Source organism: Leptidea sinapis, chromosome 10, assembly GCF_905404315.1.
Source record: "Leptidea sinapis chromosome 10, ilLepSina1.1, whole genome shotgun sequence".
NCBI classification, from domain to species: domain Eukaryota; kingdom Metazoa; phylum Arthropoda; class Insecta; order Lepidoptera; family Pieridae; genus Leptidea; species Leptidea sinapis.
Genome location: NC_066274.1, coordinates 11521346 through 11545088, shown reverse-complemented (window position 1 = coordinate 11545088; position 23743 = coordinate 11521346). Strand labels below are relative to the sequence as shown.

The 23743-nt window shown below is 34.6% G+C and overlaps 1 protein-coding gene across 2 annotated transcripts in view; it reads left to right on the top strand.

Moving 5' to 3' along the window:
- LOC126966380 (uncharacterized) overlaps positions 1-23743 on the top strand; it is an 80968-nt gene that overhangs the window by 45107 nt on the left and 12118 nt on the right. For both annotated transcript variants that reach the window (XM_050810371.1, XM_050810370.1), the window contains exon 3: positions 13769-13830. In XM_050810371.1, coding sequence (XP_050666328.1) covers positions 13769-13830 — 62 coding nt within the window. The remainder of the gene's footprint in view (positions 1-13768; positions 13831-23743) is intronic.

The window sequence follows — 23743 nt, the reverse complement described above, 5'->3', positions numbered from 1 at the left end:
TTTTAAGGAAAAATACGGCTCGCATAGTTTAGATATTTTTGTAGCATTAGGAAAGCCCTAATGCATATTATTATGGGGTAACAGCAGATATTAAAACCATATTTTAGAAACTGTTTTTCTGACATCATAAAGACGACACTGCTGGACAAAGGCCTCCCCCAAAGATTTCCACGACGATCGGTCCTGCGCTGCCCTCATCCAACGTATTCCGGCGATCTTCACTAGATCGTCGGTTCATCTTGTGGGAAATTATTGTCCATCTCTTTTCCAATACATATGATAATCTTAAACACAGTAAAATTATGTTTCTTACAAAAAATATTTTGTCATAAAAATATTTAAAAGATAGTTAGCAAACCTATTTTCAAGTAATACTAAGTACACCATATTAGAAAGAATTTTGGTAGCTTGGAATATATAATATAGGGAATAGCTTATTTTATAAGTATCTTTTATTTTGTATTCCAGATATGGTATATTGTTACAAAGATTCCGTACTAATCGTTATCTTTTGAGAAACTTAATATAGATAGATACATTGATGATGGAGTTGGAAGCTGATCCCGCCAATAGACTAAGAAGATATATTTATTATATTATACCTGTATGTATATTGTAACGGAAGCTATGAAAATTCATGTGTGTGGAGATTAATACCCACTCCAAAGGAACTATTCAAATCAAAATTAACACACTTATCGAGGATCGATGACATAAAATATTTTTATTTATTTTGTGTATTATTCATAAAGCAATAACCGTTTGACGAGTCCATTGATCGGTTGTTTCTGCTTATTTAATAACGAGTTCGAACCCGACGGGGAACATTTCATATTTGTCTCGACCCATGATAGTCTTCGACTTGATAAAACAGTAGACTAACGGCCGTTCCCAATACACTATCTACAGATAGAGATAACTTACTACCTTCTACTGTCAGTAATTAGCTGAATCTGAAGCTGTCCCAATATACCCGATAAGTCATTCTTTTCGCCTTATATTAGGACGTGAGAATTGCAATTTCCATACAAACTTCTATCGCTGGTATTCGTCGTCGTCCAATTGACAGGCAGCATGTACAGATAAGGTGAGTTACCGTGGATAAGTTTATTGGGACAGAAAAGTCAACGATAGTTACGATTTTTACGACTGAATATTGGGAACGGCCGTAAGATGACGGGCTCGTCGTACTAAGTTCCGAACAACCGGGCACCAAAAAAGGTATCAACCTCAAAAATATGGTACAAGGATTGTTGTTTATACATGAACAGTTGTAGGTTTTTAAAAGAAGAAATTTAAAAGAACTGTTAGAAAATGTTTGTGTGAGAAAGGTTATTATAACATAAACGATTTTCTTAATGATACCACAGACTGGGAACAAAGCGAACACCCTGAGGCTCTTAATTTATAAAAGTTTGTTGTACGATATTACATTGTAATCTATATTTTTATATAAAAAAAGCCCGCTGAGTTTCTATTGCCTTTTTGAATAAAAATATTCGAATTTGGTGCATATGTTAGATGTATTTTAGAATACCCACCACATACACCACCATTATGGGTACCACAACGGCGCCTATTTCTGCCGTGAAGCAGTAATGTGTAAGCATAACTATGTTTTTGTCTGAAGGGCGCCGTAGGTAGTGAAATTACTGGGCAAATGAGACTTAAGGCGAAGAGTAAGCAGAAAACACGCAAACATGGTGTTTTTATACAAGTTTTGTGGTGAAAGTATAGCATTTCGAGCTATGAACACTACTAATCCTGTTACACATATCCTTAAGTCTTATTTGTAGGTTGCTAATGCTTGCTGTTTGGTTATAGTTAACACTGCCGAGCCTTTTTGAACTACCACCATTCTTTAAAGTTTAACAAGGTTTTTGGCATGGCGTGACGCATTTTATTTGGTACTTCTCTCAGAAAAGTTATTCTTATAGCTTGGACTTTTTTGTGTAGGTTTATTTATTCAGATTTGTAGTGAATAACGAGGATTGTAAGCATATAAACTGTTTTCCACCCAAGAATTTTGAAAATTTTGTCTTTGTTACATAGATGGCGGGCCGGCAGCCGTGAACTCATATCGCTCAAGGTCACTGGCATTTATTGTCGCCTTAACATCTTACGTCTCAAGCTGACGTAATTGTAGTGCTGCTCGGAATTTTTGGGGTTTTTCAAGAATCTTGAGCTTCACTGCATTGTAATGGGCATATCAATTACCATCAGCTGAACGTCCTGCACGTCTAGTGCCTTATTTAAAAAAAAAAACCTAGATCACCGAAACAAAGAATACCAAAACCTAGTTAGTTTCAAATAAGACTTATTATAGTGGTTACAATTAGTACCGAGTATGGCAAGAGTCTTCCAGCTACAACTTTATGGAGTGTATTAAAAATATTCAAATGTATTTAATATTTAAAAACCAATTGTAATAAACATCTGGTTGGTCTAAAGATATCCCCATGAGAACTAAACTCATAAGAACTTATAAACAATGGAAAAAAGTACAGAACAAGTATTTTATTTATAACTTGTGGGACTAAAAGGGAAGGTTGCAAACTCAATGTTATCTTCATGTCCCAACTAGATCTTGAATACCGGTTAGACCACGAGAATACTTTATAATGCCGAGCCAATAGATACAATATGTACAGTCTGGCCACATAACTTGTATTAAGTACATCATAAAGTCATAAATCGTTTATTTTGCTAGAAAACATTTTTTTTATATGTATATACTGTACATGCCTGTACTATGGTCACAAGACAAGGATAAATTTAATACAATATACTTACTTAAACATACATAAATAAATATAAACATCCATGGCTCGGAAGCAAACATTCACATTCATCATGTAAATGTTTGCACCTACCGGGATTCGAACCCAGGACCTCTAGCTCAGTAGGCAGCAGTAGGCAGGGTCACTAACCACTGGGCTATAGGGGTCGTCAACATACTATCGGCCATTTCTGGCATGCTAATTTATTATTAGACATTAATTCATTTTTCGCTTTATTACAAAATTCTAGTTATTATTATAATTGATTTAACATTAATAAACTTTACATTTTAATCACCAAGGTCAATTTAAATTATAATTATTATTAAAGTGAAACTGTTATTACATCGTCTCAAACTTTTTCGTCTGTGTGTTGCATGTCGCGTGACGGTCACGCGGCGCCTATAGTTCGCAGCAGCTGACCGTGTAGTGTATAGACTATTACTCATATGCCAGTGCTCCACGCTACTTTGTGTTTTTATTATTTCCCATTATCATTCCAATTTTCCAAGTATAAAATTAAGATTGATGAAGCGATTTTTATACCCTTATTGTAATATTATTCCAAATAAATTTTCACTTTTACCGTGGTTTCATAAAACACACAATTCTATATTTTTTAATGTCAATATTTAAAGACTAGATAGACTAGGATATTGTCAATCCATTATCACAGACGCCAAATCTGATGTGCATACTAATTAAATTAAGGATGAAACCGGAATTTCATCTCCGTCACTTTGTTTTTAAACACGCTCAGCTATGCAAATGATGAGTCTGTGAAACTATCAATTATGCATTCTGATGAGGCAATATCGTTCCACAATTTCGTCTATAAAATAAGATAAGGACATTGACCTCTTACAATTAATACTATGAATTTAATGTTTTGAACACATCGATGTACATTTGAGTAATGCTGATCATTCAGATGATTTATAATTGTTGAATAATGCATTCTTTAGCAGCAGTGAACAATACAATTCGTTTAAAATTACAAGGCTGTTATTATACTTGAAATGTAACGTTAAAGGACATTTCCTTGTTGACCTTATTAAGCTGTATATAAAATGCTACTTTTAAAGGTTATTGTAGATATAATATTAATATTATATATTAATACTAGCTGACCCGACAGACGTTGTACTGTAAAATAAATAAAATACTGTTTTTTATGTATTTGTCAATAATTTTTCATAACATCAAGAATTACTTCGTATCGTATGCTCCTTGTTGTTATAATGAAATTGTTTCACAGCAGAACTGTCAAACCGTGCGGCAATAAATTCTCTCACAGAAAATATGTTCATACAAAACAAATATTGGATATAAAAATAATTATGGGTAACAAATCGAAAAAAAAAATGTATCCTATCTCTCCAGTTGGACTAAACTGCACTCCATGAAGTAATCCCCATTAAAATTCGTTTACTAGTTTAGGAGTGCATCGCGGACAAACAATATGTCACGTAATTTATATATATTAAAGATATGACGGAATATAAGAACTTCTGAATGGAAACAAAATCTCACAATATTAATACGAACTTGTCATATCAGTTGAGGTGCTAGTTTTTATCCGAATCGAATGGAATGACCGTCGAGTCGTTTCCCGGCGAATTTCATCTGATATATTTAAATGGGGAAAATGCTGTCAAAAATTACTAAAAAAATAAGGACTACAATTTTGGACAAATAAATCTACATTAATATATTCGAGCTGTACCAAAAAGTTGAGCACTTTTCTGTTATTTTTTTATAAAAGTAAGGGACGAGACGAGTAGGACGTTCAGCTGATGGTAATTGATACGCCCTACCCAAAATATTACAGCGCCGCTTAGGATTCTTGAAAAATACAAAACTTCTGAGCGGCACTACAATTGCCTTGAGACGTAAGATGATGAGTCTTATTTGTCCATTTAAGATGTCAACATTTTGGGCATAGGATATATACAATAATCCAAAAAGGGGTTTTTGATTATAGCATATGTCATCATCATCAGTCAGAAGACGTCCACTGGACAAAGGCCTCACCCAAAGATCTACACGACGATCGGTCCTGCGCTGCCCTCATCCAACGTATTCCGGCGTTCTTGACCAGATCGTCAGCCCATCTTGTAGGGTGCCTAGTATATGTTTCATGTATCAATATAATCTAAGGTATGGTTTGGTTATAGATACTAAATTACCACGAGTTCATGGCAAACAACACGCATTCCTATTCTAAATACCCAATGAAACATCGTAAAACATAATTATATTTCGTAACATGACGGTTACCTTGTCTGAGATTCTTCAACCACAAAAATATCAAATTAGAACCTTTTTTATGTCTATTCTCTATATTATGTACATACTAGCTTTTACCCGCGACTTGGTGCGCGTACAATAGTTACTTTGGGTAGTGTTTTTAATTTTTTAATATACTCACTTTGCAATTAATACACAACAAACTGTGTTGGTAATACATTTTTATAAGCTACCAACTATAGAACTTTCATCCCCCTTTTTCATTCCCAGGTCTCAATTTTAAAAGTGCTAGAATAATCAATATTTATTTATTTCTATCAAGTGCCTAACTGCAAAGTTTCATGGTGTTATTTTCGATAATGACGAACTATTATGCAAACTTCCACCCCCTACTTCAACCCCGCTAAAGCTTATATTCGCGATAAAAGATATCCTATGTCCTTTCCCAAGCTGTTGTTATCTTTGTATTTAATTTCATCAAAATCAGTTCAGTGGCTTAGGCATGAAACAAACAAACTTACATTCACATTTATAATGTTAGTAGTGATATATAATGCTTAGTTTTAACGAAAGTTTTGTTCCATGTATGACGAAAATTATTTTTTTAATATTCGCTCGAAAAATCTTTGTAGTTTGTTAAATAGAATTTGTATTTTACAAAGATTGTAAATTTTTGAAAAATGTTTATATTTCTTCCCGGATAACACCTAACTAATACACGTAGCTAGTGAAATTACTGGGCAAATGAGACTTAATATATGTCTCAAGGTGACGAGCATAGTTGTAGTGCCGCTCAGAATTTATGGGTTTTTTAAGAATATTGAGTGGCACTGCATCGTAATGGGCAGGGTGTATCAAGTACCATCAGCTGAACGTCCTGCTCGTCTCGTCCTTTATTTTCATAAAAAAAACATAGTAGGAAAGTCTAGATAATCTACGCCATTAAATCAATGTACCAGTTTTATCTTCCAATAAAATGCACCTACAATAACAACCTTAAAATTCCAAACAAAAGATGTTTCCTGCTCAAGTTACTTTTACTTGGTTCGAACAAGGCCGTACCTCCTGATATCATTTATATTGCCCGTAAAAGAAATAACGAAACAACAAGGTTTTCTCGAGCAAAGGGTACGCGCTTGCGAATGTAGTTGCACGAGGGGTGGTGGTCACAGAGGGGGGGAGGGACTTGAGGCACTGGTCGCGGGGAGGGGAGGGGGTATCACGAAGTGGTTAACCTAGGTTAGAGCACGCTCCGAGATTCAAGCGTACTTTCGCGTCTCACAAAATTATTATTGTAACCACGGACGAGTAAAAAAGAAGGACTCCGGGGCGTGATATTAGCAAGTGAAGCACCGTTATGCTAGTGTGTGTACGGTAATGGGGGATACTAGTTACACCATGTTTTCTCCCTTAAATAATCATATATGGCCACAAATACTTATATAGTATCGTTTTTACACTTTTTCACAACGCACGAAGGCATTTTTAAAATATTTTATTGAGACGCAAACTGATCTGTCACAGACGATGACAATTCTCATAATGGCCGCCTATCGGCCTGTAGTAGTGTAAGTGTGTGCGTGTATTTACACGTTAATCGGCTTGTTTTGGTGCTACACGGAGTCCTTATTCTTTTACTAGTCCGTGATTGTAACCTGATTGTCAATTTTTCTTTATGACCTTAACCACAAGGATATTTTTTCTTACAAACAATATCATATTATTTCATAAAACTATCAAGCTATTATTACTTTATATTAATTAGTAGGGTTTTCCTTTCTTCATTAATAAATTAACATTCAAACCGTAAGGCCTTACAAAGAAATCATTTTAATTAATTTCACTCTTCGTATGTACACACTAAAATAGGTATGTAATTTATTTTAATGGATGAAATTGTTCTTTTTCGTAATTATATGAATGTATATATATTTGTCCTCGTTTTTCAAATACTAGTACGCGGTTCAGCCGAGATTAAAATTAATATTTGTGTATCTATGTTTCAATATGTATATATGTATATGTCTGTACAACACTACTATATGTGAATAGTCGATCTAATATTTCTGCAGCGGACCCTGACATTTTGAATAGCTTTGACAATTTGACATTTTGCATTTCGAGCCGTGTTCTATGCTGTTAGTACGATGCTTCCTTCGAAAGAATGATATCGAATAAACAAGTTCTTTGAGCTATGTAGGTGTCATTTTAACGACGATGTGTCTCGGTCCCAATAGCTGCAGAACTACAAACATGTACAGATGTATATGTACAGCCGTGTTTGTTTGTTATAGACATAATATATATATACAATATGGAATGACAATGTATAGAAGAAATGAGACAACCAATGAAGGCTCCTTTGCACAAAATGCCGGCTACATTATGGATATAAGTCAGAAGGGCGCTGTAGCTAGTGATATAACTGGGCAAATGAGACTTTATATCATATGTCACAAGGTGACGAGCGCAAATGTAGTGCCGCTCAGAATTTTTGGGGGATTACAAGTAAGCTGAGCGGTGTGAACCCCTAAAATTTATCGCTTTTTATTCTATTTTTGTGTGAAAATCTTAATGTGGTTCACAGAATACATCTACTTATCAAGTGTGACATACGGACGGACAGGCAGACAGACATTGCGAATCCATAAGGGTTCCGTTTCTTGCCATTTGGCTACGGAACCCGAAAAAGCTGTGCATAATATGAGTAATAAGTTATGATGACAACGGACTAGATTCGAGTGAAATACGTGATGATAGCAAAATGCCGCGGCACGTGCTAGTCTTCCTACTACAAAGGCTTTCATTAATTATTATAATTGTTTAGTTAAAAATTCACTAAATATAACAAAACATTAAACATAGTAAAGGTAACTCTGTCTAAGGTAACTTAGGATGCATCCTAAGTTACGTTTTCGTTAAAGTATCGACATGCGCTCCACTTACATCGTTAGACACTTATTGTTTCTTTCTTAGATTAAGGATAAGTCTCCGCTGCGCTCCAACTAGATACCGTAGGCGTAGTTGCGCGTAAGTGCGGCAACTAATACTAACGTCCAAGTGAGCTTACTCGAACAATGTGTGACGTTGACGTCCTACATGTACTGTTAAACTTTGCTAATAATTGAAACTAAAATGGCGGGTTGCATAGTAAAACTTTGTAAAAATAATACTACAAGAAATAAGAAAGAGGTTGGGATCACATATCATCAGTAAGTATTTTGTATTTAATTAGTTTAAATGTAAAATAAACGAAGCGTATGTTATAAAATTTGAAAGATGCCATTGAGTGTAACGATACCACGCACACAATCATCTAATAGTTGCCCTAATAAAAAAGCTATGGTTCTTAGGTAGTGCGGTATCTAGTTGGAGAGCAGCGGAGACTAATCCATACACCACCACCTATTTTTGTATCGCGATTTTTATATTATTCTGTTCCATCCTCAGATCCGCAAGATAGCAATCGAATATAATAATTTTTCTAGTACGACAAATTTTATCTACGATATATTTGGTTGGTCTGAGAATCGGTCGTCATCTTTTTTTTATACGCCATAAATTTTAATTATTGAATCTATTTTTATTACTTTACTAGCTGACCCAGCAAAAGTTGTATTGCCATATAAAGTAAAAAGAAAAAAATAAATAATTAAAATTTTGGGGTATAAAAATAGATGACGACCGATTCTCAGACTTACCGAATAAATCGTACTACAATCATTTTATAAGATTGCCATTTTGCAACTCTATAGCGGATTTCTGAATGGTTGGATACAAAAATAGTTGTAGATCGCAGAAGGGCGAAAATTTGAAGTAGTACGTATTTTTCAATGCTGAATCACAGTGAAAGAAAATTGTTATTTATATTTAATCCCCAGCATTTTCATATTTATTCACATTTTAAACCTTTTCTGGACTTCCACAAATAATTCAAGACCAAAATTAGTTAAATCGGTCCAGCCGTTCTCGAATTTTAGCGAGACTAACGAACAGCAATTCATTTTTTTATATATAGACTAGCTGACCCGACAGACGTTGTTCTGTATATAATAAATAAAATAATGTTTTTATATGATTTTGTCAATAATATATCATAACATCAAAAATTACTTCGTTAAATATGCACCCTGCTGTCGTAATGAAATTGTTTCACAGCAGAACTGTCAAACCGTGCGTCAATAAATTCTCTTATAGAAATTATGTATGGACACATCAAAGGAAAAACAAATTTGTTGTGTTTATTTAATTTAGCAGCATTTTTCTATTTATTCACCCTTTAAACCTTCTCTGGACTTAAACAAATAATTCAAGACCAAAATTAGCCAAATCGGTCCAGCCGTTCTCCAGTTTTAGCGAGACTAACGAACAGCAATTCATATATATAGATACGGCAATACAACGTCTGGTGTGTCAACTAGTATTTATTATAAATCAAATAATAACAGTTTTATAACATATAGGAAATTAAGAGTTATGAGCGAACTTTACGTTGCCTTATATAATTGCATAGCTCTATTCTGTGGCCGGGCTGTTATGTGTCAAAACTAACAGCCGTGCCTGTGAATGTTTGCCATAGTGAAATACTACATATTAAGCGGTAGGCGTTCCCTGCTTGCGTAGCGAGATACGCTAATTGTAACTATTACTGAAATTGGTCACTTAGCTCTACCACAGACATAGATCCAATAAGATAACGCAAATCCATCCGTCTGTATGAAAACCAAGCATGCCTTTTTTTTTCTACCTACTGTGACGTCGTTAAAAATGCCAGTGCGTCGAGCCTAACCTTTAGCCACTCACCTCATCATAAGTACACGTTTTCTGTACATCAATAGTTGGTATTGCTTATTACTAAATCGGCTTATTACTATATATTATAAATCATAATAAAAAATAAAGTAAAAGCGTAAAAGGAAAGCATTACTCCTCTTTTTGTAGTCTTTTTGACACGCGAAGTATTTACACTCGCGGCATCTATTTGGATCTATGTCTGTGAGCTCAACTGCCATGTACTACACGGCGCGTAGGCATTGTTTGTGACTTAGATAATTTATACGTCTAGATAGAGTCTCTTGCTGTTAGACAACCGTTTAAAACAGGCCCGGAATATTAGTTTTGTGTGCGTGACAAGCTACGTGTTACACTCGCGATTTGTATGACACTTTGTGTTAGTGTGCGTGAATTGCTCAAAATAGAGGTTAGTTCTAAATTGATTTTTTTTCGACGTTTTCACAGCTGCCATAGTCTATAAATGATCTAAGATTTGTGAATAGTCTTAACATTTAAACGTAAGGCTAGACTTACTACTAGTAGGTTATTAAAAATATGTTTTTTGGTTGGGATATAGATAACTCTTTTCCAACTAAAACAATTAAAACGCTAACTTAGTTATTAAGTACTTAGTTTCATTTTTCCTGCGTTTATAACAGTAATTATATCTTATACCGGATCTCTAAATCTAGATTCTAATGTGATAATGGTCATTCCTTTTTAGGGTTCCCTAGCCAAATGGCGAAAAACCGGAACCCTTATGGATTCGTCATGTCTGTCTGTCAGTCCGTGTATGTCACAGTCACTTTTTTCCAAAACTAAAAGAACTATACTGTTGAAACTTGGTAAGTATTCTGTGAACCGCATTAATATTATTACACAAAAATAAAAAATAAAACAATAAATTTTAGGGGTAATACTAAGAAATAAAACTCAAAAAAAAATTATCAGTTAGGGTATCTATGGATAAATCTTTAAAAAAATTGGTTTGGACGAGATCTAGGACGTAGTTTTTGTTTAATGCGTCATAAATCGTAAGCCGCAATTTACCCTTCATTTAATCAACTCAAATAAAAAAAATACATTATTATTAAAACAACGATCAAAGTTACAACGAACTGCTCTATTATGTTACTTGCTGCTACGGAACCCTTCATGGGCGAGTCCGACTCGCACTTGGCTGCTTTTTTATATTTAAGGCAATCAATAGTGCACTTACCATTATACCTTACCAAAATCATGTAAAGCGAAGATGTTCTGTCATCCTACTATTTATAGTATACAAAAGATCCGAAAGGGCCACAATTAAAATTAAAATGAAATGATAATCTGTTATATCAGACGCATTTATAATTTTCTAAGGTGCAGTTCATAAGTAAATAGCGATATACTTAGAACGCTCAGCGCGAATTATAATTTATGCGTCGTGCTTAATCTGTTTAAGGCCGGGGACCGAGACAACGGCCTTGAGGAATCGAGCGGTGCTAGGTTACCTCTCCCGTACAAGACCGCCATTGTTCAGAATTAGAAGCATTTTTGATGTATTATAAACACAATACAAATTTCTTTACAAAACTATGTCATGTTTAATAGTATTGGCGTAGAATTAATTAATTTTCGTACAATTTTTATTTAGATTGAATGATTAGTATGGCTCCAGCTGTAAAATAATGGGTAAATAACTGGTGATTTTTTTCGCACTGTCTATAAAAAATAGAATTGTAATGAAAAAAATAATTTTCTGCTGATATTCTGTAGATATGTAATTATTGTTTATAAAAATATAAGCTTTATGTAAACCGTGGAGAAATGGTTTCAATTATGCGCTATTTTTGCGATTTCTTGGGATAGCGGCCTTGAATGAAGTCATCATTTGTAGTATCAATATTATAACTTACTTTTTCCACTCCTCTACTTTTATCTGTCATTTATACAGCCACGATCACTAATATAAGTACATACTTTATTGTATCTTTATAAAAGTCTATACTCTAGGGCTTAAAAATGCATTGTTTACATACTAATGACGCCAAAAAGCACAATTGTTTTGCTGCCACAGACAACTAAATCGAGGTTAGGTATGGCAGGTTAATAGAAATATTAGGTAATACGTGGTACATACTTTATAACACGCATAATATTTTTATGTTTAAATCATAAATGCATAAGACTTAACATATTAATGTCAACTTAAAAAGATACACTTGTGTATATAATTTGCGAAGATGCTGCTAGGTACCTATATTTAGTAATTTTAAATTTTTCCCGCATTGGCTGTATCGGTGTACCTTTGCCATTTCTTGACGGAAAAATGAAACTACTAACCAGAGATAAATATGTATAACTCGAAAACTTAATATTTGCTTGTTTAATTACTGTTTAATTTGAAATTACCTAGTCGTAGAAAAAATATTGTATGCGACACGTTTAATAAGTGGGTTCACGCTCGTGGCGTCATTCATTGCGATCCACGACCCACGCCACTCATGTTTTTTAAGCCTCATTATACAACTGTTGCATAAAATTCTATTAACGTCTTAACTGTACGTTACTTTAATTGAATACTAGTTTTACGCAGTCAATCAAAAACGTCAAATCACGGAAATAGTCGCCAGAAGAAATGAAATAAACTAACAAATAAATAATATTTACTATGAGATACTTTAGTATACCTGAGCTAATAGTAGAATCTGTTTCACGATATTTATTAAGAATATAAAAAATATATATTTCATAATAAACGTAGACAGCTAATAAGACAATGAAGAAATATATTTTAATCTTGCTGATGGGCTTTCACAGTTGTGATGATAATGGGAACATAACTTAACAATTAGAGCGAGATCGAATCAGAAATGAGGAGATCCGTAGGAGAGACAAAGTCACCGACATAGCCCTGATGGTTGCGAACTAAAGTGGCAGTGGGCAGAGCACATAGCTCGACGGACAGATGGTCGATGGGGCAGTGAAGTCCTCAAATGGCGACCACGTACCGGAAGACGAAGTGTTGGTAGGCCCCCCACAAGATGGACCGACGAGCTGGACAATCTTTAGGGGAGGTTTTTGTCCAGCAGTGGACGTCTTCCAGCTGAAATGATGAATGATGAACAATTAGAGAAAAAAAAGTTAAAATACGTTAGCTAATATCCTGTGACTAGATACATTATGTTTAATAATATAAAAATATAAGTTCTAAAATGTCTCATAATAGTCTGCTAACTTAAAGCATTGCTAATTCTCACTCTGTCTTCTTCTATTGACCAAAGTCAGAATGAGAAAAAACACTCCTAAGCGGCTGTTTAAAGTTAGCGGACCATTATGAATAAGGGGGTAAGGCTTAAAAATTAGAATTAGCTTAGAATTAAGGAGTGGTTACGTTTAACAATAATATTGAAATTAATGTTGTTATAGGCTAAGATAATCTATAACTCTAGATAGAGCCTCTTGCTTAACAGCAAAAGAGCAATTAGAGAACCGATAAAAACAGGCCAGGAATATTAGTTTAGTGTGCGTGACAAGCTACGTCTTAGACTCGCGATTTGAATGACACTTTGTGTTAGTCTGCGTGCATTGCTCAAAATAGAGGTTAGTGCTAAACTCAATTTTTTTCGACGTTTTCACAGCTGTGATAGTCTATCTAGACGTATAAACGATCTAAGCTTATGGGTTTTGTAAGTAGTATGTACTTAATGTTATTATTACGAAACGTATGATTTCTAAGTCGATTATGATTTTGTCTTTGAAATAGTCTTACAATATAGCTTACTTTTACTTATAATTTGAAAGAAAATAAAACTGATAAAACAAAATGAAAAAACTCTAAGCTGTTGTAAATTTGTTAATAAGCGACAATGAGACCCTTAATATTGGAGCAGCAGGTATTAAAAGCGTTAAGGCTTATTTCACACTGCCTGAGTAAACAAAGTAACATTACGAACTTCAATTTAAAAAATCTATTTTTTCAGGAAACCGTGCAACGAGAACGATACGAAGGAGCGAAAGTCTTCTGACAAGGCCTACTGGAATGGTAAGTTATTGGTTTACCATTCTTTTTGGTTTCGTCCCCAAATATTTGTGGCAGTAAATGGTTGCAGAATGCACTGGAAACTCTCCATAAGTCTCCCTTTCTCACTTGTCCTCCTTTCAAGAAATGTTCAAGGAGTTTCTGTTACCCAACTGGGCAATAAGTGACTTACATACCCATTTATCCTCTATGAAATAAATATACATTACGCAGACGCTCATATTAATGGGTTCTGTCCGTATGCTAAGCCCGCGGGGTTGGACGCTGATAGAATGATGAACTGAAAGAAAGCTGAACTATCCTATCTCTCAAGTTGGACTAAACTGCACTCCAGGAAGTAATTCCTATTAAAATCCGTTAGTTTAGGAGTCCATCGCGGACAACCAACGTGTCACGTAATTTATATATATTAAAAGACTATACAGAAACATTGGAATAATTGAAACAAATACAGACTGGTAAATATTTATTGGTTACGGTCACATTCACAGACAGCCCTGCTGCCACATGCTAGAAGAAACACAGAAATATCTATCCGTTTATACAAACACTGTATTCACCTATAATAAAAATAAATAATATTATTAAATCAGTTGTGAGGGGAAAATCTCAAAAACACATGGAAATAAATAGTATCCACTTAGATAATTTATACGTCTAGATAGTCTCTTTCTGTTAGACAACCGATTAAAAAAGGCCAGGAATATTAGTTTATTGTGCGTGACAAGCTACGTCTTACACTCGCGATTTGTATAACACTTCGTTAGTTTGTGTGAATCTCTCAAAATAGAGGTTAGTTCTAAACTCAATTTTTTTCGACGTTTTCTCAGCTGTCATACGGCGGTTCGCAATATACAACCTATCTCTTACTTGAGATAAAAATCGTAACTATCGTTGACTTTTCTGTCCCAATAAACTTATCGACGGTAACTCACCTTATCCGTACACGCTGTCTGTCAATGGGACGGCGTCTAGCTTACCAGCGATAGAAGTTTGTATGGAAATTGTAATTCACGCGTCCCAATATAAGGCGATAAGAATGACTTATCGGGTATATTGGGACAGCTTCCGATTATTGATAGTTATTAACTGACAGTAGAAGGTAGTTATTTATCTATATCTGTAGATATTATAATGGGAACGGCCGATAGTCTATTAGGAAGTATAAATTATATTTTTACAATACGTCATCAATTAAGTACGATTTCCTCGTACAGCAAAAATTTAATGGTAAAATACTAAAATAATAGAATTTATCCTTAAATATAAAAAGAAATTTTAATTGTAGGTACTATAGTACTTTCTTTGATAAACGCGAGTGTTACACATTTAAATAAAAAACTTTTGAAGGATTAAAACCCAGTCCCCCTGAAAACGAGATCTGGAAAGGTCTTGAAACGTCGGGTTAATTAAAATAAAAATGTAACTTTAACGCAAAAATCTAATGTAAAAACAGTTACAATTACACGCGTTTTAATCCCTTAAAAGTATTTTATTTAAATGTAGGTACTACAATCTACTTTGTAGGTAATCAATCAATTTTTAAATAAATTAATGATGTGTATGTAAACCTCCCAAGCTTCGGTCTCGATCGTTTATTTGAAAGCTCGTCGGGTTGTGTTGCACCTGTTCAAGTGTTCAAGCTCTGCACATGTCGTAATGCACTTTCGTCGTAAAAACTTTTTCGAATTACTAAAGCTCTAAGCATTCCTTTCATTTTAAGCTCGTTACCGAGCAAACTAAAGGAAATGTGTATTTCACTTTAATTACACAAATATGCGCTTCACTTGGTACTTTTATGAAAGTAGGTAATTGTGTTTGATTTAAATTAATAAAAGTTGAACTCTATTTAATTATGTTTCATCTCAAGTTTAAATCATACAACCAACGTACGATCGCGGATTGGAACCGTGTGAGTTTGGTATTTTTCTTTTTTAAAATGTAATAGGTTACTTGTTTTTTAAATGGTTACTTGGTTTAAAATATAATTGGATTACGCGTAACTATTATTCGTTTCATATAAAAGCATACGTTACTCTTAATATAGGTGCCAGTGTAAGGCCATATTTTATATATTTAGGTGATTATCCGGAACAAACAAAAACAGAAGAAAAAATCTTTTATTTTATTTCTATTTATCATATAGGTCAACAACAGAAATCAAAAAGTTATTTTCCTTAATATTTATAAAGTTATAAATAAAACAAATCTTGTGACTATATTTACAATACTATATAATATTACATTAAATTAAAACTATCATTACGGGTAAGAGTACCAAGAATACTGGCAGCATTTCCGCGTTGGTTAGCTAGGCCGATCCGTTGACAGAAAAAGCTGCCAGCGCTTGGGCTTCCAATAGCCCTATTGAGGGGAGAAGATAGTACTTTGTACATTCTCCGTGCCTCTGGGCCCCACAGGCCAAGTGTCTCGACACCAAACGGCATTAATTATAATTGTGTGTAAATTAATCAGTTATATTTTACTTTCTGACTGATCGCACTCCATTAGTGTACACGAGCCCATCTAACGAGCGTTACACAGTCGAGCGTGACTGCTGAGTATCATTAAATAACTTTAGATAATTTATACGTCTGGATAGAGCTTCTTACTGCTAGGCAATCGATGAAAACAGGCTAGGTTTATTACTTACTTACACTCGCGATTTGTTTGTCATTTTGTGTTAGTGTTCATGCAATGCTGAAAATAAAGGTTAACTGTCCACCTCAACTTTTTTCGAAGTTTTTACAGCTGTCACAGTCTTTAAATATGATCGTTCCCTCCACTAGACAATGTCAAAGCAAAATCGAAATGTTATAATATGAGCCCCAGTAATATAATATTATATATGTCGTAGGTATATTCTCAAAGCCGTGATATTACAATTTCACTAGTGACATTATAATTAAATGGTAGATTGTCAATCGATTTCATTTTTTACAATTTAACGGCCTGGTTTTAGTGACATCGTAATGTCACGGGAACACTATAGTCTGAAGTGATATTATAATAAATGTAGGTATATTACAAATGATGTGAGCAGTGTGAGACGTCGAGCGTTCTGACGTGTATTTTTTTTTATACGCAATTAACAAAACAATCATAGCAAACATTGGAGCGTGTATGCAATTTTCCATCTGAAATTATTGTTGAAAAAGTAGTGAACAAGGTTCGATTTGGTTCTGGCACTCGCTGGTCGCTGCCGTGGCACGCAACGCTCAGCTCGTGCGTTTTGATAGTGTTAGTTGTTTTTGGGACGTACTAGTGAACAAAGGCCGATTCGCTTAGATAAAAATTATTTGATTACACTCATGCATAACTAAAAATAATGACTACACAATAAATACAAGAAACAGACCAATCAGAGATGGCCTCATAAACTAACGACCAGTAAAATTGTAAAAATATCATTGCCTTACAATATCACTACAGTGTACCTGTGACATTACAATGTCACTAAAACCGTGCCGTTAAATTGTAACTAATGAAGTCGATTCACAACCTACCGTTTAATTATAGTATTACTAGTGAAAATGTAATATCACGGCTTTGACAATATACCAGCGACATATGTATCTACCTGTATTATAGTATCATATTATGTAAAATATATCGCTAATATCAATTACTGTGTTTGTGTTAAATATAATGGAAGTAACAGTCTCCCTATCTCCTAAGAATAATTTTATTATAAGTAAGGAGCCATTTGCCAAGACATAATACTAATTATTAATTGAATTTCTCACACTGACTTACTTTATAACTTGGCAATAAGATAATATGTACGAGAAAACAATGTAACATATATACATATTTAATAGGCTTTAAATCCTGTTTTATCGAGACTATATCGATCAATAAGTGTTAAGAATGTTAAAGAAAGTACATTGTGCTAAATTCCTCGCGTCCCTGGTACAAGTAACAATAATATAAGAGACCTGCCCGGCGGCTTTCATTGTTCAACATGTTGCATGGTGTGCACGCTGCAAAGTGCAAATACAATTTCAGATTGGAATTCGCCGATTGAAAGTGACTGGCTATTCTTTCACCTTCATTCTTATCGAACGTTGATTCATTTGGAAACCGAGTCGCAAAAACATCGGACTGTCCGAACAAATAATCACGAGTTGCAAGAAATTCAGGAATGCCATCAGCGGCGGAACTTATCCGGCTGCCGTTTATAATTGAAGTCGTGGAATTTCCTTGAAGAAGCCAACAAAAAGCTTTCGCAGTTGTCATCATCACGATATGAGGTTCTAAGGTGGACGGCTTAAGGTTGATAGGCGGCTGCCACAGACGAGATTGTAACGCCTCGAATGATATTATGGTTGTGTAGATGGCGGAGAACTCTTGCGAGGCTATTGCGTTTTATCAATAATATTTGTACACACGACTAGCTGCGGATCGCGGTGTCATCAACATGAAATATAACTATTATGGCTTATATATAAGTATTTTATGTATGGGAAGAGGCACAGAATGCATTGGACATATTTGTGATTTGTCTAAAGCATTTGACTGCGTCCATCATTAAACTTTATTCCTAAAACTAAAGCATTATGGAGTAATAAGTAGAGCCCTAATACTGATGCGATATTCGGGACTTATTAATGGATGTACCTAGAACCAATGTTTGTAATAGCCAACCAATAGAACATTGTAATTAGGTACCTAAGTAATTGCTATTTCGTTAGCTTCGCGAGTTAAGCAGTTTAATTCGCGCGCTTTTCTTCCACTACTTAATATTTTTGTCCTGATTTCCAAAACGTGTCCAAATCCGTGATTGAGTGTGTTTTGTCTCTGTCTTCATATCAGTGCATAAACTAAATGTGTACGTAAAAAATAAAATCAATAAAACCAGTCAAATAAATCAAATTAATTAATTATTTATATATTTAGGTTAATGAAATGACATTTATAAATGTCAAAACTTATACATTTTACCTTCAACCACCACTTCGGAAAAGGTTGAGCTTTAATGGGAAGAAGTGGAAAGACACACCTTACACGCTTCTAATTCAAAATTTACAGCTTCACCAGCTTTCAAATTCTTTTAACAACAATATAATATGTGGAACGATGTCACAGAAATACTCAATTGTCCCTCTCTAACTCAACTTACACAGTATGTTACAATGTTTTTTTATAAAAATACGGAACCAGGATACTAGGACGTTTAGCTGATGGTAATTGACACGCCTTGCCTATTACAATGCAGTGCCGCTCAGGAGTCTTGAAAAACCAAAAAATTCTGAGCGGCACTACAATTGCGCTCGTCACCTTGAGACATAAGATATTAAGTCTCGTTTGCCCAGTAATTTCACTAGCTATGGCGCCCTTCAGACCGAAATACAGTAAAGTTTACTTCACGGCATAAATAGGCACCGTTGTGGTATTCATAATCTAGCCGGCATCCTGTGCAAAGGAGCCTCCAAACCTCTCGCTAATAGGATTCATAATTCCTACGTTCATTTACAATTACTTTTATCAAAAAAACACAAACATGGTGAATCGAGCAGTGGGCTCTTGTACTATGATGATGGTTCAACACATTCTACAGTCTATCTTAAAGGCAGCGTTACTGTTAACGTTAAATTTGAGTTAAACCTTACATATAACTAATATGTTGCAACCCAGCCTTAGTGTTTGTTTTATTCAAATCGATTGACAAATGTTAAAATCACTTATTTTCAAAGTCGAACAACCTCGTATAGCTTTTGGATTAAATAACTTAAGATTAACATGGTAAGGCTTTTCTTAATTAAATAGTGAGAAAAACAGGTTTAAGAATACTTATAGTTACAATGAAAGGGGAATTAGCTCGATTAGATATTAGCAGTTGGTCTCACAGACTACACAAGAGTTGGCCTCGCGACCTTTACACTGAAATGTTTCGGTGAAGCCTTGTTTTATCTCTAAAATATTATGTAAGACATGTCATCGGTGAAAGTTAATTTAGATTGAAAGTGAAATCGATTGAACGTTCTTTCACTTATCCATTTCATAGACTCGCTCTTCGTCTATTATTTGAATAATCAATGAATTTGATTATTATTATGTGTTTCTAATATTTGAAACGGCACACGAGCACCACAACCATAATATAACAATTATTTCTCTTGCCAAACGTGTTTTTGTTTCATTTTAATTAGTCAGATTTCTGACATTGGAAGTAAGTATATTTACAATATATAACATATATCGAGGTATGTATATCTCCTATTGAATTCAAATTTATATAAAAACAAAAAGCAAGGCATGTATAAGGCATTACAGAAAGCAGACATTAATTTAGGCAAATAAAACTGAAAACAAAATTTTATGAACGATGTGAGACTCGAACCCGCGTTCAGTGGGAGCGCTCTTTCCAACTGAGCCAACCGTTCGAGTGATTCAATGAGTATGCTTTGTTCAACTCTCAGGTTAAAGAAGGTTTTTCGCGGGTTAAGCAGTTTAATTCGCCCGCTTTTTCGAGTTCGAGTCCCGAACTCGAACTCGAACCTCTAGAATCGTTCATTAAATTTTTTTTCAGTTTTATTTGTGTAATTATTATTCCCAGAAGTGAGGGTTATCACTTTAAAAACATATCAAATTGTTTAGACATTAATTCACTCAACATTATTTCCTTTGAAATTTTTTTTTGACGTCAAAGCACTATAAATAAACACATGGCGCTCCGAGACAGAAAAAACGCCGCAGGAAACACTGCCAGTATATTTTTTTGCTTTCCTAAAATGCAATTCATACTATTTATATTATTATTAATACTATGTCATTTGCTATTTCTGAAAAATTATCGTATATCTGTTCGTTTGTTTAGATTTTCGTTATAAGGTAGTAAGGTATAGTATTAAACAATGAAAGACATCCGCTGAATTTCTTGAGCCCGTTCTTCACATGTCTGAGGCGTACTACTTCGAATCTGTGTTTTTTTTTTATGAAAATGAGGGACTAAACAAGCAGGACATTCAGCTGATGGTAATTGATATGCCCTGCCCATTACAATGCAGTGCCGCACATGATTCTTGAAAAACCCAAAAATTCTGGGCGGCACTACAATTGTACTCGGCACCTTGAGACATAAGATGTCATATCTCATTTGCCCAGTAATTTCACTAACTTCGGCGCCCTTCAAACCGAAATAGAGTAATGCTTACATATTACTGCTTCACGGCAGAAATAGGCGCCGTTGTGGTACCTGCCCATAATCTAGCCAGCATCCTGTGCAAAGCAGCCTCCCACTGTGGTATTTTCCGACGTGCAATAGTGATTTTAAATCCTATTTTGAATAAAAATATTTGAATTAGAACGTGGTTGGGTCTAGTTAGCATGCAATAGGCTTCTTAAATAGGAATTTCTGGTCAGCGAGCCGCCCTCGACTACGGCCAAGCAGGAACATTGAATCGGATTTTATACACAATTTTATGGGCTTACAATGTTACGAGAAACCCTCATACATTTCATATAGTGAAAGCCAAAGCCATATAACTCCATGAACGACAGCTATAATCATGTTAAAATCAGTCGATCCGTTTTATAGATTAGCCCAAAGAAACCGACGGACAAATCATATTTTAGTTCCATGTTATTCACATTATGCATATATTAAAAACATTTTATTTTGATACTACAAACAGGCCTTTTAGTTTCGTGTAATTTTGCTTTTTTTTAATGCTATTTTTTTGCATAAATCAAATGTTATTTTCGTAAAGGTTTTTAATTTTGATAACGCGTTATATTTCGTGTGTTGTTGCACTCAACACAACTTAGTACTGAGTCAGCTCCTTTTAGTAATGAATCAGTCGCCGGACTGTTTCTTTACTTGTTTCATATTATTCTTTTATTAATTATTATAACATTGCTGTTTCTTTTGTATTTAACTAAGTATATAATTTTTTTTGTTCTTCTCGAATGTGATTTTGTATTGTAAGATGTAATTTGTAGATAAAATTTGTGTGTGGCGTTATAATTATTGCTAAGAAAGATTTTTCTATTCTAGTATATTTAGGCATGTGTTCATTTAGCTTGTTACATCTTATATATAAAATTCTCGTGTCACAATGTTCGTTCCCGTACTCCTCCGAAACGGCTTGACCGATTCTCATGAAATTTTGTGAGCATATTGAGTAGGTCTGAGAATCGGCCAACATCTATTTTTCATACTCCTAAATGTTAATGGTGGTCCACACGAAATTTTTTTTTGAATTTTTTTGTCATTTTTTTTTAAATTTGTTGGATTATGAGTCAGCATTAAAAAATATATACAACTTCAAATTTTCACCCATCTACGATCAACAGTTACTTTTGTATCGCAATTTTCATATCGGCAATACAACGTTTGCTGGGTCAGCTAGTATCTAAATAAAACTATGACAAATTTTAGTTATAAATTACTCTCTGTTTATTCAAAATGTTCTAAACGTGCACGAACGGGCGTTCGCGTACATTTCACTGCTAATAATATGATTCATGAACATGAGTCCACCCATCTGCCCATCCGTCCGTCTCTCTGTCTGTCTGTCTGTCCTCGGTTTGTATCTCACAGCCGCAGCTAGTTACCTGTAATTCTGATAATGTGTTCTAGTATGTCGCAACAGCATCAAATATTAAAAACCATAATGGTGATTTTCAAAATGGCCACTCTGTAAAAATATGTTTTGTTTTATAAAAGTATCAAACGTTAGAGATGGCAATGTGAGTTTGTTTCTTTGATACGCTTTCACGCTGAATCTACTCATACAGTTATCACGAAACTTTGCACACCGTTGCAAACGCAGTCGAACTTCGTTTTTTACACGTTTTTTTTATAAGCTTTACCTGTATGTGTGTTTGTTTGTAACCGACTCATTTGGGCGCGATTTTGGCCTAGTTTAAACTAGATTTCGTTCAAATTTCGTAGAATTATCTTTGATAATATTATCCCCGTTTTTCAATTTACAAAATAAGATTTTTGTTAATTTATATAATTTTTTCATCTTTCGTCGATAAGACAGGAATTGATGTTCATTTTAAATTTCAATCATTATCTTTTGTGCGTGTTTTTTAGATAATTTAAATATGTATGTGGACACTGGAAATACGAAGAAGTCACGGGATAGTATATTTATAATATATTGTATCGATAGACAAGGTCTTAAATGAAAAGTCGTAAACGTAAAAAATGTGCAAACAAGTCTGAAAACACGTCGGGTGGGTTTAAAGGCCGTGTTCAGATTGCGAGGGGAGAGGGCAGGAGAGTGGAGACAACATTCCAATCTCCGCGACCGACCTAACTATGACGCGGCCCCGGCTCGACCACGGCGCGCTCCCAACGATGTTAGTCCTCTTCTATGCCTCAATTATTAAAATACTACGAAGCCTTGCCAAATTTATTTCGATGCATAAACAATTCACTTATTGTAGAACGTTTCGGAGCCAACTTATTACATAAATTGGATTTCATTAATCCGCTTTGCAAAATTGCAACTCGGGTTTATAATTGAGTTGGATGGTCTTTGAAGAAAATTTAACGTTCTCAATAAATACTTTAAAGTTTTAATAGTATTTAATGGTTGTAGCAGGTTTCTGTTCTCAATTCAAACTTAAGTTGAAGAGCATAGAGTTTTTAATGCAGGCATGGCTTTAACGGAAGTAGAGCGAACAGGGGGGCGCGACCCTGACTGTTGGAACATCTGTTGCGCGCGCGCTGACCAAGAACGATGGTATTAATAGAAATGTTTTGTGGTGAGTGGCGAGAGTGCCCAACCATCGTGGCGAGCTAAAGAAACTGACTTCCATAGTTTAATTAGTCTTAAATATATTGAGGATATTACTTGCACTGCTAGCAAGGATATTTGATTTCAATGTGGACTGTTTTGATTATTATACTTAAAGATTTTTCGCGATTTGATGATTTGTGGTCATGACACTTGAAACA